We start from the raw sequence: 21252 nt of genomic DNA, 5'->3' as shown, positions 1-21252 counted from the left end.
TTACACAAGTTCTAATGTGTAACCTATGTTATACAGAGCCACAGATGGATACCAACCATAGTTATACATATTACAACCAGTGAATGTGTGCAGCGGTTTTAGTGAAATGCCATTCAATATAGATATATTACCATTCTGAGACAGTTCAAGCACTATTAACACACTAGTGATATCCTGACTTAATTCTGTTGTACCTACTAAATTACCATCACTAAAAAACTTGTACTGGTAGAGCTTCCCTATTTTTCCCAGCACCATGCATCGTGATGGATATCCAGATTGGTTGGCATCAATTTCCTTATCTCTGTATGTGGTAGTCGTCATGGCAATCTTGTAATTGATGTCTAGGTCTTCAGTCTTCCTTTCTTTAGATATCATCATCTTCCACATTTTCATTCCTGATGATCCTTTAATAGCTTTTGAACCAAGTACTGCAAATGATGGTCCTTGGAATGCACCCGATGTGGTACCAGGGTTGGTGATATTGGTTGGTACTGCGGACATGAGTGTCACAATCTTCTTGGTCTCCTTGTCAATCTTTAGATTGAGGTGAGCAGAACTTCTTTTCCAATTGAATGAATACTCTGAGAATGAATATATAAATAAAAAATATTAATAAACCAGTCATTATCAATAACGTACAGTTCCTGTCTGAATTGTATTCTGATGTATTTGAAGACACAGAACAAAGAAAGAACAAGTCATTGTCAATGACACGTCCCCGTTCCGTTCATATTTGAGTGACATATACATTCAAAGCAGATTATGACCGAAATGCACCTGCATATGTACAACACATTGTGCTAAATCTGACATTGTGCCATCATTCCGCTATTGTTAAGCAGATCATGAAACAAATGCACATATCTATTTGTGACATGATGTACCATGTGTGTGTGAAGTTTGAACTTGATCAATCCAGACATGTCTTGGATACGGATCCAGAACTGAATTCTTTAACAAAATGGCCGCCAGTCGGCCATTTCGAACTTGATCCGGAAAAAAAAAAAGACGTGCATCAAGGTCCTATTATGTTTAATGTATGTACCAAATTTGAACAAAATCCATCCATGCATAACTGAGATACGGGTCCGGAATGGTGAAAATGTGCGATTTCAATGCATTTTCGGCCTTAAAGCAGCCCCCATTTGGCTATCGTTAATGAGATCATGAAACAAATGCATATACATATTTGTGACATGATGTACCTTGTGTGTGTGAAGTTTGAACTTGATCAATCCAGACATGTCTCGGATACGGATCCAGAACTGAATTCTTTAAAACAAAATGGCCGCCAGTCGGCTATTTCGAACTTGATCCGAAAAAAAAAATGACGTGCATCAAGGTCCTATTATGTTTAATGTATGTACCAAATTTGAATGAAATCCGTCCATGCATAACTGAGATCCGGGTCCGGAATGGTGAAAATGTGCGATTTCAATGCATTTTCGGCCTTAAAGCGGCTGCCATTTAGCTATCGTTAATGAGATCATGAAACAAATGCACATACATATTTGTGACATGATGTACCTTGTGTGTGTGAAGTTTGAACTCGATCAATCCAAGCATGTCTCAGATACGGATCCAGAACTGAATTCTTTAAAACAAAATGGCCGCCAGTCGGCCATTTCGAACCCGATCCAAAAAAAAAAATGACGTGCATCAAGGTCCTATTATGTTTAATGTATGTACCAAATTTGAACAAAATCCGTCCATGCATAACTGAGATCCGGGTCCGGAATGGTGAAAATGTGCGATTTTGATGCATTTTCGGCCTTAAAATGGCCGCTATTCGGCTATCGTTAATCGGATCATGAAAAAAATGCATGTGCATATGTCCCATATAATGTGTGATGTATGAGTGAAGTTTGAACTTAATCGGTCCATGCATGTTCGAGATACAGGTGATCACGGACGCACACAGGGCAAAACATAAGTCCCCGTTTTCGGACTGCGTCCGAACGGGGACTAATAATGTCAAGAAAATGTCATTGAAACAAACAAATTGACATGTATTCAAAATGTTTTATGTCATGCCTTGGTGCCAAAATTGAATAATATTTGGTTAAATGCGACGGAGCAATTTTAATTTAACAAAAAAATTAGCCCATACACTACCGTAAAAACTCTATTAATTGGCCCACCTCTTTTATTTTCAGAAACTAATTATTATTTGTATTCTATTTAATTCGCCACATTTAAAAAAATAATAATTTGTATCTTATTATTTCGCCATACATATTGCCATATAACTTGTTCTTTTCAGTATGCGTTTATTGAACTGCGGCAGGGAATAGAATGTCAAATGAAGACATACAACGGGAATCAATGAACAATATGCAGCATTAGAAGTGTAACAAGAAATAATTTATTGCTTAGAATGTGACAAATAAACCAGAAATAATAAAAATCGACAGTGAAGATTCATTTGAGTTTCCCCGCCGACAAACTCGCCCAATACATGTGAACTCAAAATGAATCAAAATGTCAGGGGTTAAACTACGTAAAATTATTTCCGGTTTTGACAAAGACCGGATCAACAGCCATACAAGATCAATAATAATTTATGCAGTAAAATTACGAAAGTTTATAGTTGTTTTTAAAAAAAACATTGTACGTTCACTGCTATCTTTGTAAAAGTCAAAACCCTCAAAGTCCAAGTCGGCGTCACTGTCGCGATCGAACAAAATCCCTACAGCTTCATCTTGTAGTTCATCGATGTTGCCCCACACACTTTGGACTTAGCACATTTAATCCACGGATTTTGCTGTCTGTCAGCTTGGCACATTTAATTCACGTCTAATCAGAATAAAGAGACAAGAAAATGGGGTCACGGCAATTGACTCGCACAATGCTTTTGTTTACCGTCTGGCAATCATCTTTGACCGATTGGCTAAGAATGACATCACTACTAGTGTTTCATCATAGAGGTCAAGTCAACATTGCTTTCTTATCAGACTAGAAACGACAAAAGAATAATTTCCATGACAGAAATGCAAATCTTTGGCGTAACATTGCAAAATTGCTGGCCCAGTAATGGATACACAAGCTGCTAGCAAATATTTAAGTCAAAACAATGCACGTTCAACCACTCTCCCAGGTACGGGTTGCTACAATATTGCAACATTGGTTTCATTGTCGATGATGCTAAAGCTGAACAAGTGCAACACTTGCTTAGCGGCTCTCCTTATACGGGCTGAAGGCAGAACGCTCTCCATATGCTGTAGATTTGTATGAATCATTTCTAAGGAAGCACAAACCAAGCGGCCGGCCCTTTTTAGGGCCAAGACATATTTTAAAAAGAGAACTACCGTTTTTGCTTTAATATACATTTTTGTAGACTTGCTGACTGTTATGATTCTGATGAAAAACTGCTGCGAGCAGATGCCCAGATATGACCAAAATTCAAAATTGGGGGGGGGGGGGGGCTGTTTGCCCAGACAGCCACAAAGTTGAATTGGCATGCGTCTGCCATAAGTAAATTTATTCAAATGAATTGACGATTTTGATTGGCCAAGCGCTTGACCGCTTGTCATAATTCCGTGATCGACAAGATGAGTGGAGCTTCCGAGTGCAACTGCAACTAAAAAACAAACAAAAAAATCAAAGAAAGCTTAGAAAGAACTCCCGTGTGCTGAGAGTTTTGAGACACATTAAAAATTAATTCAAAATTACTTATACTTGAGATATTGATGGAATAGCTGAAAACTAATTATGCAAATAAGGTAACTAATATGAAAAGATTTAGGTGTAAAACTAATAAGGTCTGCACAATGTACCAAGTTTCATTGGAATGTGATTAGAACCCAAAAAATATTAATTATTATGCTAATTAGAGAATTAATATGAACAGATTTTAACCCAAAACTAATCAGGCTGTCTATTGTCCTAGAGCATTTATGTACCAAGTTTTATTCAAATGTGATGATCCATACTTGAGATATTAGTATTAATTAATTATGTTAATTAGGTGATTAAGAAGCATAAATATTTACCAAAAACTAATATGGTGCATAGTCTTAGGTTCATTGAAATGTGATGGGTACTATTTAAAAGTTTCATTGAAATCCAATGAGTGGTTTTTAGACATCAGTGCAACAGCCATAGAACAACAAAAAATTAACTAATTATGCAAATTTAAATAGGTAATTACAGGCTGTAATAGGCACAATTTTTTATCTCAAAATTATTCAGGTCTCTGCATAGTCCTAGAATATCTATGTCGCAAGTCTCATTGAAATGTGATGATTAGTACTGAAAATTAACTAATTATGCTAATAAGGTGATTAATATGCACAAATATTTGCCAAAAAACTAATTAGGTCTCTGCACAGTCCTCAAGTAACTATGTACCAAGTTTCATTGAAACATGATCATTACTACTCGAAATATCAAAAGCTGAAAGTTAATTAATTATGCAAATTAGGTAATTAATATGTACTGATATTACCCTAAAAACCATCAGGTCTGTGCAGTGTCATAGGACACCTATGTACCAAGTTTTATTGAAATGTTATGATTAGTACTTGAGATATCAGTGGAAAAGCCGAAAATTGATTAATCATTATGTAAATTAGGTAATTAATAATATTAACAGATTTTTACCCAAAACTAATCAAATCTGTACATTAGTTCAGAGCATCCATGTGCCAAGTTTCATTGAAATCCAATGAGTGGTTCTTCAAAAATCAGTGGAAAAGTCATAGAACAGCTTAAAATCAGTTAATTATCATGCAAATTAGGTAATTAATATTCATAGATTTTTACCCAAAACTAATCAAATCTGCGCACTAGTTCAGAGCATCCATGTGCCAAATTTCATCAAAATTTGATTAGTGGTTCTTGAGATAACGGTGGAACAAAAAAAGTGACATACATACATACATACATACATACATACAGACATACAGACAGGGTAACTGCAAAGACTCCCTTTTGTGCTTCGCACACGGGAGTCAACAAGCCCAAGTCTGTACTGTTATGGCGCTTGTGCTGATCACTAATTGGTGTATTTTGCATTACACTGAAAGGGCACATGTTTTTTGTTTTGCAAGCAACTCGTGGCAACATAAATAGCCACCAGATTCTGATCGCACAGCTTTCTTTTATTATTTTTAGCCAGTAACGTCAGAGACAGTCCCCAGCATGCCTATCCTTTTGTACAGTATATTTTTTCAGAGGATTGTTGTCAACGTTTTTTTGGTTGCATCAAGATTTTATCGCTACAATGAATATTCAAACCCAGAGCTAACTGACTATTTCCTGTCCCCCTTCTAATCAGCGAAAATGTTTCGCCTTTGTACACGATATGAGCTCATTTGCAAATTCATTGTTTTTTTTTAAACAGGATGAGTTGCACCAAGTTTATCGCTGATATGTGTCTGAAAATGTGTGAACAATTTGCGAGATGGCAAAAATAATCTGAAATTTACTTGCTTTTAGTCTTGTAATGAGCTCATAGTACTCTCAATATGTCTCATCATATTGTTTCGTTTTTTTTCTAAACCTTCTGCTTATGTGCCAGCTATTCCGTTGTCTATATTTCGTACATCACCCACTATCTCTGGTAAAAAAACGCCCTGCTGGCAGACCTAAGAAACCTTGACTCGACACAAGTGATGTTACAGTACCGCAACCCACCACAACCAATGAAGAGAACATTGGACCACCGCGCTCAGCACCATTTGACACGAGTGTGCGACCAGGAAAATGTCTCCCTGCCTCATCAACCGATCACCCAGTCAACTCCAAAAAGCCGAGGCGTGTATAATTCTTACAATGTCAAGAAACACAAGATCATTTTTGAGGAGGTGAAAATCGGTATCAACACTGCTTCTAGAAGGTACAAGATCGCACCATAAACCATCAGAGGGTGGAAAAAGTATGATTTTGACCGCGAACAGTTCGCAAAAGGTGGCAGACGATATGGCAGTGGTCGTAAAAACCAAGTCATCTGAAGATGACACAGCCCCCACTAATGTGATTATAGTTGGCTATGAATTATAAAGTTTGAATGTATATGTATAAAATTGGGTAGGAAGATTAAGTTGAAAATCATAAATCAAAATCAAAATCAAGACATCTCTATTAAATTTGGCAAAATTTGCATCAATTTTAACAACAATTCACAATCAATTGAATATGAAAATTCATTTGAGTCAATATTAAATAGCAAAAACATGAACTATTAGTTCACAAGATATTAACAAAAATTCAAAATTTATTAAATATTCAAATTAGCTCATTAATGAAATTGAAAGTCAATATTGCATAGCACACAAATTATATTGACAGATCAAGTAAGTCTATACCAAGTTTGGTCTTATTTGGACTATTAATTCATAAGATATTAAGAAAAATTCAAAATTAATTAAATATGCAAATGAGCTTGTTAATTAAGTTGAAACTCAATATTGCATATCACATATCTTAATTGACAGATCAAGTAAGTCTATACCAGCTTTGCCCTCATTTGGTTTATTAGTTCACAAGATATCAACAAAAATTCAAAATTATTAAATATGCAAATGAGCTCGTTAATTAAATTGAAACTCAATATTGCATAGCATATATCGTATATTGACAAATCAAGTCTCTACCAAGTTTGGTCTGATTTGGACTATTAGTTCACAAGATATTAACAAGAATTCAAATTAATAATTATATATGCAAATGAGCTCTTTAATTGATTCCTTGAAAAAATAAATCAATGGTCATCTGTACCAGTGGTCACTCTGTCTTTGCACCAAGTCTCAGCAAAATTGGTCCAGGCATCATCAAGAAATGATGATGGAGACAGGAGATTTTACAGGATTTTGACATTCAAAATGGCCGCCAAGCAGCCATATTTGATCATGTATACCTCCTCACTGTGTCTTTGTACCTAGTATCATTGAAATCAGTCAAGGCATCACTGAGAAATATCAATGGACAGACAAAAACCATGAATAACAATCAAAATGGCTGCCAGTCAACCATATTTGATCATTTCAAAAAAGTAAAACAACGTGCATCTGTATGGGTGGTTGGTCCCTTTGTCTTTGTAACAAGTCTCAACAAAATCGGTCAAGCCATCTCCGAGAAATGATGGACACACAAGGGCCGAATTTGACTGAATTTTGGCGTTAAAATGGCCGCCAGTCAGCCATATTTGATCGAATCTGAAAATAAATTTACGTGCACATGTATGGTTGACCACTATGTCTTTGTACAAAGTTTCAAAATAATCGGCCCAGCCATCTCCGAGAAATCACTTTGGACGGACTGATGAAGGCGAAACTACAAACTTTGTTCGAGTGGGGGCTTAATAACGTATGAGGGAGAACTAGACAAACAAGTGCTTGCCTGGGTAACACAAGAATGAGACTTGCAGACTGATTCCAGTAACGATTTTCGCAATTGGTTATCATGCAATGTCGCTGATAACTCCAACATTTCCCGATTTTAAAGCTTCTCGTGGTTGGGGTCAGCATTTCATGAAACGGAACAGTCTCACACTTCATGCAAAAACTTCAATGGCACAGCGAATGCCCACAGACGTGGAAAAAAAACTACACTGGGTAGACGGGATATGGGTACCATACACAGAGAGACGATATTCAATGATTCATTTCATGCTCATATCACCCAGTCTGTGAAGTTGAAGTATCGCCATACCAATCCCTTGCCAGCCCGTAATTCATGGCGGTTGCACGTCAAAATTGCAGCCTCTTGATGTATGTATCAACAAGCCATTCAAGGCAGAATCATGCCTGTCAATAGCCGATAAACAGACTATCGTTGGCTGGGTTGAAAATGCTTGGAAGAAGTTAGTAGAGCGACCATCGATGATCTCAAATTCTCTCAAGGTGTACAGCATTAAGCTGGACTAGACTGGATCACCTTATTCAAAGCAATGCCGAAATAGCCGAAATGATTGCTGACCTGCTCCTTGATTGCGATGATGAAGAAGATTAGTTTGAAGGCTTCACTGCCGACGACCTGTCAAACACAAGTTAATCTTTTTACAACTTTTTACAACTCAAACAAAACTGCCTTTTTCAGGGCCACCCACATCCTCCAAAAAGGCATATACCATACCAAAATACATGTGTGTGTGTAAAAAGTTCCGTCTAATAAAAGAAAGCGGTATGATCAGAAGGCTACTTTGTAGCCACAAATTGATAGTTTGTTTACATATTCATTGCAAAACAGCGCACATTTTGCTTATTCACTGTAGCACAAAATACAGTGCGTCTCAGTGATTGGCATCTTGTCTTCCTCCCGACCAATTGAAAAGCTAGAAACATTTTGAGTGTGGCGTGGTGCGTGACTTTTAGTTGAGTTGCCTGCCATCCGCTCTGCTTCCCTGTGACATTTCTTGTTAGTCGCAGTCCCTAACACGAAAGAACATCTTGATTTCTAATAAATTGGCGAAAACAAGTTCAAATTTAACCGATCAAAATGTATTCTATTAATTCACTCACCTGAAAAAAAAATTACTATTTGTATCCTAAGAATTCTTTCACTCCACAAAATAATTATGTTTACTACCACGAATTATACAGTTTTTACGATACATTAGATTCTAATCAACTATGGATATGTATACTATCATTTTCAGACAGACAGACAGACCCAAAAACACAAGTTCCTGCTTCAGACTACACCCAGGGAACTAATAAATAGTGGTACATTCAGTTTTACTTACTAGGTAAATACCCCAATGATAATGAACTCAAACTTGTCTTCAGTGCAGTGATGTCCAAGTTCAGTGGATCAGATCCCTCATTCTTTACAGGTGTTTGAGAGCAATTGTCATGAGAAGAGTGACTTTTTGTCAGTCTAAAATGAAATGTAAATTCAAGATTTATTCATTCATCCTGTGATACATTCTCTGATTAATCAATCATTCATTTTATAATTGCATTAACAAAAAAAAATTATTATCATTTTTGATATGGGAAATTATAACTGGCTAGTGTACCTATCGGCAAATGTGACATGGGATCACCCATTAAATAACGCACTTATATCAGATGTCAAGTCTGTTGAAACAGATTAATTTTAAGCTGGAATATACATATAGTAGATGCTATATTGATATTGGTAATTTCCATAATGGATTCTGGTGCACCTCAAGTCATCTTTGTCACTCATTTGGGACTACATGGTAATTTCCATAATGGATTCTGGTGCACCTCAGGTCATCTTTGCCACTTCTTTGGGACTACATGGCTAATTTACATAATGGATTCTGGTGCACCTCAGGTCATCTTTGCCACTCATTTGGGACTACATGGCTAATTTACATAATGAATTCTGGTGCACCTCAGGTCATCTTTGCCACTCATTTGGGACTACATGGCTAATTTACATAATGGATTCTGGTGCACCTCAGGTCATCTTTGCCACTTCTTTGGGACTACATGGCTAATTTACATAATGGATTCTGGTGCACCTCAGGTCATCTTTGCCACTCATTTGGGACTATATGGCTAATTTACATAATGGATTCTGGTGCACCTCAAGTCATCTTTGCCACTTCTTTTGGACTACATGGCTAATTTACATAATGGATTCTGGTGCACCTCAAGTCATCTTTGTCACTCATTTGGGACTACATGGCTAATTTTCATAATGGATTCTGGTGCACCTCAGGTCATCTTTGCCACTCTTTTGGCACTACATGGCTAATTTACATAATGGATTCTGGTGCACCTCCGGTCATCTTTGCCACTTCTTTGGGACTACATGGCTAATTTACATAATGGATTCTGGTGCACCTCAAGTCATCTTTGCCACTCATTTGGGACTACCGTACATGGCTAATTTACATAATGGATTCTGGTGCACCTCAGGTCATCTTTGCCACTCATTTGGCACTACATGGCTAATTTACATAATCGATTCTGGTGCACCTCAGGTCATCTTTGCCACTCATTTGGGACTACATGGCTAATTTGCATAATCGATTCTGGTGCACCTCAGGTCATCTTTGCCACTCATTTGGGACTACATGGTAATTTACATAATGGATTCTGGTGCACCTCAAGTCATCTTTGCCACTCATTTGGGACTACCGTACATGGCTAATTTACATAATGGATTCTGGTGCACCTCAGGTCATCTTTGCCACTCATTTGGCACTACATGGCTAATTTACATAATCGATTCTGGTGCACCTCAGGTCATCTTTGCCACTCATTTGGGACTACATGGCTAATTTGCATAATCGATTCTGGTGCACCTCAGGTCATCTTTGCCACTCATTTGGGACTACATGGCTAATTTACATAATGGATTCTGGTGCACCTCAGGTCATCTTTGCCACTCATTTGGGACTACATGGCTAATTTACATAATGGATTCTGGTGCACCTCAGGTCATCTTTGCCACTCATTTGGGACTATATGGCTAATTTACATAATGGATTCTGGTGCACCTCAAGTCATCTTTGCCACTCATTTGGGACTACATGGTAATTTACATAATGGATTCTGGTGCACCTCAGGTCATCTTTGCCACTCATTTGGGACTACATGGCTAATTTACATAATGGATTCTGGTGCACCTCAGGTCATCTTTGCCACTCATTTGGGACTACATGGCTAATTTACATAATGGATTCTGGTGCACCTCAGGTCATCTTTGCCACTCATTTGGGACTACATGGCTGATTTACATAATGGATTCTGGTGCACCTCAGGTCATCTTTGCCACTCATTTGGGACTACATGGCTAATTTACATAATGGATTCTGGTGCACCTCAGTTCATCTTTGCCACTCATTTGGGACTACATGGCTAATTTACATAATGGATTCTGGTGCACCTCAGGTCATCTTTGCCACTCATTTGGCACTAAATGGCTAATTTACATAATGGATTCTGGTGCACCTCAGGTCATCTTTGCCACTCATTTGGCACTAAATGGCTAATTTACATAATGGATTCTGGTGCACCTCAGGTCATCTTTGCCACTCATTTGGGACTACATGGCTAATTTACATAATGGATTCTGGTGCACCTCAAGTCATCTTTGCCACTCATTTGGCACTAAATGGCTAATTTACATAATGGATTCTGGTGCACCTCAGGTCATCTTTGCCACTCATTTGGGACTACATGGCTAATTTACATAATGGATTCTGGTGCACCTCAGGTCATCTTTGCCACTTCTTTGGGACTACATGGCTAATTTACATAGCGGTTTGTGGCTCATGTACCATTGTGCTAATTTACATAGTAATAATCCAAGATTGAACCAATGGAGATTGTACATGGCACATGAGGCCGAACCTTGTAGTCTAAGAGCCACAAGAATGAGCCACAAAATTATACATGTTACACATATTTACCTTTTTCTCAAATTAGCAACACTCTTGACAACAAATATGAAAAGAAAAAATAATAATATAGTTAAAGTATACACAGCTTGTCCTGTATATGTAAGGGTGGGCAGATCATAGCATAGGGTGGGGATATCATTACATATGTGGGCAGATCATAGCAAAGGGTGGGGATATCATTACATGTGTGGGGTGATCATAGCATAGGGTGGGGATATCATTACATATTAGGGGCAGATCACAACATAAGATTGGGATATCATTACATATGTGGGGCAGATCATAGCATAGGGCGGGGATATCATTACATGTGTGGGGTGATCATAGCATAGGGTGGGGATATCATTACATATGTTGGGCAGATCATAGCATGGGGTGGGGATATCATTACATATGTGGGGTGATCATAGCATAGGGTGGGGATATCATTACATATGTAGGGCAGATCATAGCATGGGGTGGGGATATCATTACATATGTGGGGCAGATCATAGCATAGGGTGGGGATATCATTACATATGTAGGGCAGATCATAGCATGGGGTGGGGATATCATTACATATGTGGGGTGATCATAGCATAGGGTGGGGATATCATTACATATGTAGGGCAGATCATAGCATGGGGTGGGGATATCATTACATATGTGGGGCAGATTATAGCATAGGGTGGGGATATCATATATGTAGGGCAGATCATAGCATAGGGTGGGGATATCATTACATATGTACGATAGATCATAGAATAGGGTGGGGATATTACATATGTGGGGGGAAATCACAGCATAGGATGGGGATATCATTACATGTGTGGGGTGATCATAGCATAGGGTGGGGATATCATTACATATGTGGGGCAGATCACAACATAAGATTGGGATATCATTACATATGTGGGGCAGATCATAGCATAGGGCGGGGATATCATTACATGTGTGGGGTGATCATAGCATAGGGTGGGGATATCATTACATATGTTGGGCAGATCATAGCATGGGGTGGGGATATCATTACATATGTGGGGTGATCATAGCATAGGGTGGGGATATCATTACATATGTAGGGCAGATCATAGCATGGGGTGGGGATATCATTACATATGTGGGGCAGATCATAGCATAGGGTGGGGATATCATTACATATGTAGGGCAGATCATAGCATGGGGTGGGGATATCATTACATATGTGGGGTGATCATAGCATAGGGTGGGGATATCATTACATATGTAGGGCAGATCATAGCATGGGGTGGGGATATCATTACATATGTGGGGCAGATTATAGCATAGGGTGGGGATATCATATATGTAGGGCAGATCATAGCATAGGGTGGGGATATCATTACATATGTACGATAGATCATAGAATAGGGTGGGGATATTACATATGTGGGGGGAAATCACAGCATAGGATGGGGATATCATTACATATGTGGGGGAAGATCACAGTGAAGAGATAGAAAAAATGTCAGTTTAATAAAAGCAAAATTCATAACAGAAAATAAAACACTTTTTCAAATCGTATTGCATGATTGATCTGATCAAGAATTACGTGAGAGATGTTTGAAATTGACACTCATTATTAATGTCACATGGGACCCATAACAAACTTAACACGAAGTGACAACTGATATTTGAATAAAAATCATTCAATAAATCATTCACAAACAATTACTTTACATGATTTACAAATAATGTTTGGATTGCACTAGTGCATCATGGGAGATGTAATTGGAATGGCCTACCAATCATGTATGTACTAGTCAAAATCATGGTCACATGATGGTTATAACATTTAATGTATCACACATGACTATGATTTGGAAATTTAGATTAGGGAAGTTCCTGCCAATTGAGTTATTAAAAATATGCGTAGCTTATTTATTTTGTTATTTGTAGTTTGATATCAAGTATCATGCCATAACCAACAGCACATAACCACAGATATTCTAGAACACTTGTTTGCCAGCCACTTGAAGAAAACTAAGGTATGAACAAAAGATATTGTTATTTGTGACGTATTGTAATGAACAGTTTAAAATGACTGTGCTTTTAGTCTAAACAAAAACTCCATTTTATAAGGCATATTTCGACGTTTTTTCTATTTCAAAACATTGCCACGTGTGATTGTTTATAAACACCACCAACACAAGCACAACACTCGCAAGAAAGTAATCCTAATTGACACTTGATGAAAAATCCGATTTGCATATCAATACTACAAAGTTTATGTAATTACGGTACTAATTTCGCCCAGCCTTCCGCTTTTACACCCACAGCTTATTGCTTGATTTTCGACCGCGCGGTCTTGTCCGACCGGAAACCGACAGCATTTTAATCGCTTTTTTTTTTCGCTCGCTCATTGAAAACATTGACTGCTCGCCAAAACACTGATCACACATGAGTAGTCGAAATGGTGGTTTTTCAAATCTAATAGTTGCATGACACTCAATCGTCAAAGCATGGACGTACTAGTACATCCCTGTTAAACTGGGACCTCTTGTTACGTGTTTTCGATGCTTGTTCTAAATGTAATATTTTATTTTAATGAGACAGTTACGTGAAAAGGGCATAGGTAACTTCTTTCGACAGAGCAGAGAAACGAGAAAAATGTTAATGAATAATTCAAAAAATAACGATACCAAAACCACGTCGGTCCACAGCGGTCGGTCTGGTATAATTTTACATTAAATTTTCAAAATTAAGTCACGATCAGTGAATGAGCTCGATCTATACGTATACTGTAAAAGTGTTCCCACAAAAAATATTTTGACTAAAACGGCCACATTCTCTGAAAAAATAGAACAGAGCTTGACATAAATGAATAATTAAAAAAAAAAAACGTGTCAAATTTAGTTATAGCCATAAATATTTACCGTAAAATCTGTATTAGAAGCCGCATCCCCAATAGAAGCCGCACACATTCTTTTTGAACAATCGAGACCCAAAAATTCACCAGGTCGCATATGTGTAGATGCTCTAATAGAAGCTGCATCTCCTCTGTTGCATTGTACCATTTTAATAGAAGCCGCAGCTTTTAATACAGATTTTACAGTAGTGGCCAGACGATGAACAATTCGAAAATCAGGATTCACGCGGAAGTCCTTCAGGGCTGAAAATCATCGACCCTACTTTGGGTTACCTTATTTCATGACTAGCAAAGAAAACTGATTCGTCGTGGACTCAGCTTAGTTTTTCTTCTTTCTGAACTGAGGTCAAATCCCCTCCGTTAATCAAAATATACCGATGTTTTTCAGTGAATAATTTTGAAGCCTGTCACAGAACAAAAAACACTATGTGAATCGAAGCCGGAGATTGGACGGTACGACAACCTTTCAATTAGCGTCAAATTTGCTTTGTTACAACATCATTGATTGGCTGAAAGTCACATGATCGGAGCACAACCTGGGTCACAGAACCATATTTGTCCGTATTATCAACAGGATTTTGCGAGAGAACCACACCCACATTTTCAACCATTTTCAGCGCGGAAGTTGCCAATAAATGTCGAAAATCTCGTGCATTTCATGTATTCGGATAAAATAAATCTAGCGATTGCTAAAAATGGTTATTAATATATTCCCCGATGCTCTAGGAATCTTTATTTTTCTGATTTCAAGGTAAGAAATGGCTAGTTGAAGTTGTATCGACTTCCAGGCGGCTGTTTCACCGCGAACAACCAAGCTCTGTTGTAGTTTCGCGATGTAAAATGAAATATATATAATAATACTTGTTTAATTATTTGGGTTTTCAGCCCACAAATTACGGGACATGATCCCCATGAATTACGGTCAGTGTTTTGTCTTGGCTGCTTGTGATGAATGCCGGACGTCGGGACCGACGCTCGTCCTAAACTCAGTATGGAGAAACCAACGCTGATCGATTTCCCGAACAAATTATTGGGGCACGGTCGACAGACATTCCAAACAATGGAAATTATCAACGAAAGAGGAGATTTTCTAGATGTACTGTCATGACAAAAATGTAAAATTAACAAATACACAAAGAAGTGTAATATTAGGTTTTATTTTAGGCTTAGATTAAATATTTTCTTTCACTCAGCCCATGCATGGAACTGCCATTTAGCTTCATGGTCCTTCAGCTTGTCTTCGCCTTGAGGAAAACAACAATAATTATACAAACCGTAAACACAGTGCGAAGACTCAATAATCGGGCAAGAAAACCCAGACAACCATGTCGTACTTGTGTTGAAATACATTTTGTATTTCACGTCAGAATAATGTTTAAAATAAAATATTCAATCCAAGCCAAATCAAGTCAAAGGGTCAGATTGCGTGCATATAATTATAGGTAGTTAAAACGAAAAGAATTTGAATTTGTGTCGGCTGTTCAACATTTATAAAAACCAGTAAGACAATTATAAGACCATGTGAACCTCGGAAATTTTCTGCGAGCGAGCGGGCGTTGATATTTCGGGGTTTTCGCGATCGAAAATAAAGCGGAAATTGTTCAGTCGAATTCAACAAGCGGTCACAAAAACGAGCAAAAAAAGGTGAAGTCATTTCTCTTGTTCGCACACCGGTTACTAAAAAAGCAACCGTGTTCGCACGCTTTCTACGACGTACCACACGGCTATCAGTTTTATAGTGAACAGTAATCAAAACAAACTTGAAAATATCTTGTGCACACGGCTTAAACCATTTTCTTTATTTGGAATAACTCCGCCTCCACACCATATTAGTAATATGCAAATCACTACGTCACTTTCGCGGGAAGTCATCACGTTGTCGGTTGACACATGGTAGGGCCGTTCTGAGATTTCAAAACATATTTCATCCTGTCTTTAACGTGTATAACATTTAGCCCCGGCATTAAAAGGCATTATTTAGTAGCTGGTCGCTAGGCAGACATGTTTCAATAATTATAACTCCATATTTTTCAAAATTTTTTGGACTAGTTTGAGATTCATTGACCTTGGACGTTTTTTGCGTTTATCTTGAAATTGATTTCTACGTAGTTCTACAGATTCAGTACGCAATTTCTAACAAACGAAAGGTCAGATTGTCGCAATTTTTGGTCAACTTTACCGCTATATAGAGTACTGGAGGAATGTTCCTGGATTTTTTTCTGTCTGCCTTCGTTTTGATTTTTTGCATATTTTTATATAGAGACATGTTGTTTTTACTCAGGTATTAACGCCCAAACATTTGAAATAAGGCTACATAAAAACAAATTATAGTTGCAAAAAAACAAAGAACATTATATATGAAGCACCCTTCTATAATATTTACATAAAAAAATACATTCAGTCGTGCTGCAAATTAATTATTAATTGCGTCATTAACCGTTTTACTCCATTTTCGCGTATTCTTGTGATCACGTGACTTGGTATTTGCATAATTTAAAAAAATTGCCATATTTTCAAAATTTGAAAAAAGAACTTTATTATGTTATATAACATGTATGGGTAAAAAATGTATGTTTCAGTCTGTAAATTGAGGCCAAAAATTGAACCAGTGAACGTATGCTAACCCCTTAAGGGGTGTGTGAGATCATGGAACTATAAACCCCAGGAAGAACAACCACTTCGTTTCCTTTGAACTATGATAGTTGCCGCGATGTCGAATGTTTATTTTGACTGTTTATTTTGTCGCATTAAAAAATAAGCCGATTTACGCAAATGAACGTTTATCTCCGACTATCGGTCATTTTCGGAGTCAATCGGACGACTCCGGGAGATCACGTGACCGAGTTGTTCCGGTTATAGCATAAAAAAACAATGGCGCCAAGACAAAAACACTGATAAATGATCGACATTCAACGGGAAAAAAAAACACATTGCCACTTCTGGCGATCGAAGGGAAACACGGAATTAGTCGGGATATCTCAACAACAAACAGCTCACCAAACCCCATGTTTCGCAAACTTTCGCAACCTTATTTTTTCGAGGGTTGAAAAAAACAAGAAGTAATCTAAAAACGACATTAAAAATTATGAAAACTCGCTGAAACTCCGACCCGTTGCATGATTTCCGGTACACTGAAGGTCACCCTGCAGACCGACTTGTTTGCGCATGCGTAGTGAACGAAATATTTTACTGCGCAGATATGAAATTTTTTTTTCAAGTTTTCCGTTTCCAGCAAAGCGGTTGAAACGGGCGTATCGGCGGCAACTAACATGGAGTATGACTAATGTTGTGGAAACAAAAGCGAAAGCACTGTAAGATAAACTAAGACAAAGGTTTTTTTAATCCTCTTAGTTTCGTTGTTCTTCCTGGGGTTTATAGTTCCATGGTGAGATTAACAGGGTAACTCTACAAAACATGTCACATACTGACGATCGGGCCAAAAAATACTCAAGAGTTAGAAGGAAATATCAGTGATAAAATTTCCTAGTAATGGGATATTTTTCTCTTAATTTCCATCTGTTGTCCCACACTTCCTTTCTGCCTATACACTCCTGATGGAAAATATGGACAGGAGCATAAAGATAAACATTGAAAGCAATAAATACTCACAAGTAGAAATGGCTCATATTCGTCCACAGTCAGTGCTTGTTGCACAATCTCCACAGTACCAGTATTATCATCCAGAATATTCTGACATTTTCCCATTTGCTCCTCTAGGTGGCGCTTCTTCATTGCAACATTCAATGCCAGCTCCAGATGAGCTCTCTGATCAGCTTGATCTACAAATTTATGCAACTCAGAAAATTCTTTCTTGATCCTCTTTTCCATTTCTTTTCCTCCTTCCTGGGAAAGTCATAACCGTTAAATAAGTGTCTATACAAACCATCCACGATATATTTCAGAGAATAATAACTTAGAACCTCATAGTATTTGGGATTTGAAACTATTTTTTGAGATTGGGACACAAAACAATTCATTGCAACTCTTTGACTGCCTTTGGAATTTTCTGATGGTCGATTTTCAAGAGTGGCTTTCAGGTCATCATGTAGGAATAATTCTGAATAAACTAAACCTATATAACATAACTAGAGAAATATCATGAAATCATTTACCTCAATTTTATTGATGATTCCTACGATTTTCTTCACAAAATCTTGAAGTCCATCATTTTTCCCCGACAATTTCTTGGCTTCATTTTCAAGAAAGTCCTATATAAAAGGAAATAAACGTTTTCAATTCTAAACTTGAAATAAATTGATTGTCACATGATTTTGGCCGCCATCTTGGATTTTGTGAAAACGGAACTGGTACTGGTGTTATATTGGTCTGAAATGTTTGAGCGCACATGGGATGTGGTCATCTAACCTCATTAATATGCATAATGGTTATACTCTCAAGCACTGTTGCAGATAGGACCATGCAACCTGTGAAGACGTTACACAAGAGATCTGACTAAAATAACATATATGTGAATATGCATAACTGTCATATCTGAAACACTGTCGCAGAACGGGACATGCAACATGCCATATACTGAAGACATCAAGCAAAAGATGTATCTATTATAAAAGATGGCCAAATATCATCATGTAACCTCATTAATATGCATAATGATATTGCTCAATATATAAATATAACCAATAAACCAGGAAAAACATGGAACCAACTGCATTTCAACTTCATGGTAGTGATCACTCAAACTAACCTAATGAATATCATGTGACCTCATTAATTATAAATAAAATAGGTGCCTCATAGCTTGCGGCTCTGGCGGCTTTAAATTATTTATCTTTTCTTGCAATGGACTGTGACCTGGACAACCTGACCCAAAAAAGCGTGTGATTCACACATGATCTATCGCATAATCTTGCCTACCTTTTCTTGGCCAAACACTGTTTTTAACTCAGACACTTGGTGACCTTGGTGACCCCCGAATCTATCACACAAATAACAGACTGGGGTACGACACGATGTACAGTACATCTTTAATAGCTCTCCCTCATGGCTCGGGCAAGTAATGACACCAGGAGTCGAGCTGCTCGTCGCACGTACCATCCGATGTGTTGCTAGCCCCCCGCGACTTGGGTGTAATACTGGCAGGCATTTCTTGCAGTAGGAAATCTTACAAACGGTGCACGACTTAACTGCTTTGCACGGGTCTTTTTCACAGACGTCGCACAAAATAATCTCTTCTTTGTGCTTCACTTCTTTTCCGTCGCGTGCACAGGCAGCTTTATATTTCTCAATGATGCTGTCCAGAAGAAAGTTTCTTCTCAAATAATCCAGCCCTTGGCGCTGTAGGTCGACTTCACCTCGGCATGTTGGGCATGGCAGTTTGGAACGATCGACAACTACTGTGCCCGCTGTGGTGCCTTTGTCGTCGTTGGCGGTGCCTTCTTGCTTGTGTTTTTCCAGTGTGTCCGCGAGGCAATCCTTGCAGAAAGTATGTCCACATGGAATTAAAAGGGGAGAACTGTAGAGTTCGAAGCAAATCGGACAGGATAGTTCCCGCTGAAGAGCGTCTTCTATTTTGGCTGCCATGCTGAAGGTGTATATAATTCTCAGAGAGTTTGAGTCATCTGCAACATGCGCCAGCGCAGTACAGTAGATAAAAAAAGGTGGGCGTGGCCTAAGCAAAGTGTGTACGTCGGGTCCAATGTACTATTCACAGTCAGCTAGCGCATACGTGATAATAAAATAAATACGATATTTACTATTTAGTTTTATGCGTCATTCAAGATGGCGGCTCCATATAGTAAATATCGTATTTATTTTATTATCACGTGTGCGCCAGCTGACTGTGGTCCTATTATACAAGTGCACAGCACAACGTTTGAGTGAGTCCGACCATTACACATTCCGGGGAATGATATGATAGGTCACAAATTTCAATTACAGATTTTTTAAAATAAAAACAAACAAAAAATACGTTTGAGTGTGAGGGAGTGTAGCATTCTCCATCCCAGAGTTCTTAGCGCAGGCAGGTGTTTTGAAGAAGCGACATCTTGCATGGACAGTGGGAAGATGGGCAAAACAATAGCAGTTTTTATATGTCCCCAGAGCTTCCAATGATCAGTTCCTTATCTGAATCTGCCTAAGTTGGTCTAAGTATTTTTATGTAATATAATGTATTATGTGAGTGTATAAATGGCGAAAGCCGTGTAACCGTGTTTATTTCGAAGAGGAATTCTAATTCCGCGACAAGCTCTGTGCAAAAACATATCCTGTCCCTTGGACGGTCTTTGTCGAACACGTGGACTTTTCGATCCGCGAGTGTTCCTCGACTGAAGCCTCGGTGGCTAGTTTGATGAAAAAAACTTTAGACAACTGTTTGTATTGTGTGGCGCCAATAAGATGAAACATGTTCTGCCCTCATACGATGAGCTTGAGTATTTTCCGTGACTTCGTTTTGTTGTTCAATGTGTCACGCATTTTTACAAATCAGTAAATTGAGGCATAGACCCTCTTAGAGGAACTGAGAGGTACAACCAGGGTGCGGGCGATGAAAATGTGTTTCTTGGCTTGTTTCGTCAGCGGTGTTTTGACATAGATCTCCAAAAATTGTGTGGTATTGTAGACTCATTTGAAAGATTAACTTCATATAAACTATATAAACGTAACCTGGAACTAGAATCGTATCTTGTAATTGAAATGAAAACAGCTTTTCGACTTGCTATGTTAAAATTCAGAACATCATCACATAGTCTAATGATTGAAAAGGGACGCCACCTAAACATACCGAAACCAAACAGGATCTGTCCAGTTTGTCGTAGTGGGGTTGAAGATGAGTTTCATTTTTTACTTCTCTGTCCCGCGTACGACGAGCTGAGACAGCGCTATATTCCAAACATATACACTAAGCAGCCCCGCCTACAAAACCAGTTCATTAACCTAATGACCAACAAAAATCCACAAACTGTGAGAAATTGTGCTAAATATTTATTTTATACTTTTCTTAATAGAGAAACGTTGTCAGAGGAAGCAATTCTTAATGATATCTAACTATTGTATTTAATTTTTGTTTAATCTTTACCATGTGTAACCTGTGACCGCATAT

General features: G+C 38.0%; 1 protein-coding gene across 1 annotated transcript; it reads right to left on the bottom strand.

Annotated features, from left to right (window-relative positions):
* LOC102803476 (putative E3 ubiquitin-protein ligase MID2) lies at positions 1-19737 on the bottom strand. The gene is made up of 4 exons (XM_085505857.1): positions 19071-19737; positions 18308-18403; positions 17801-18038; positions 1-584 (listed from the first exon to the last, which is right to left on the bottom strand). The coding sequence occupies exons 1-4, from the start codon at positions 19734-19736 to the stop codon at positions 1-3; spliced, it is 1584 nt and encodes a 527-aa protein (XP_085361983.1). The 5' UTR covers position 19737.
* Positions 19738-21252: the final 1515 nt, after the last annotated feature.

The sequence above is a fragment of the Saccoglossus kowalevskii genome, chromosome 12 (genome assembly GCF_978046115.1).
Source record: "Saccoglossus kowalevskii chromosome 12, keSacKowa6.1, whole genome shotgun sequence".
Lineage (NCBI taxonomy): Eukaryota > Metazoa > Hemichordata > Enteropneusta > Harrimaniidae > Saccoglossus > Saccoglossus kowalevskii.
This window is presented reverse-complemented; position numbering and strand designations above follow the sequence as displayed.

What these genes read in the sequence shown, in the direction of transcription:
- LOC102803476 (XM_085505857.1), bottom strand. Translation starts at nt 19,736, where the DNA reads ATGGCAGCCAAAATAGAAGACGCTCTTCAGCGGGAACTATCCTGTCCG. An exon ending in CAGTGTTTGGCCAAGAAAAG is followed by an intron (nt 18,404 to 19,070) that starts GTAGGCAAGATT and finishes CCTTTTATATAG; the next exon opens with GACTTTCTTGAAAATGAAGC. An exon ending in TGAGCCATTTCTACTTGTGA is followed by an intron (nt 585 to 17,800) that starts GTATTTATTGCT and finishes ATTCATTCTCAG; the next exon opens with AGTATTCATTCAATTGGAAA.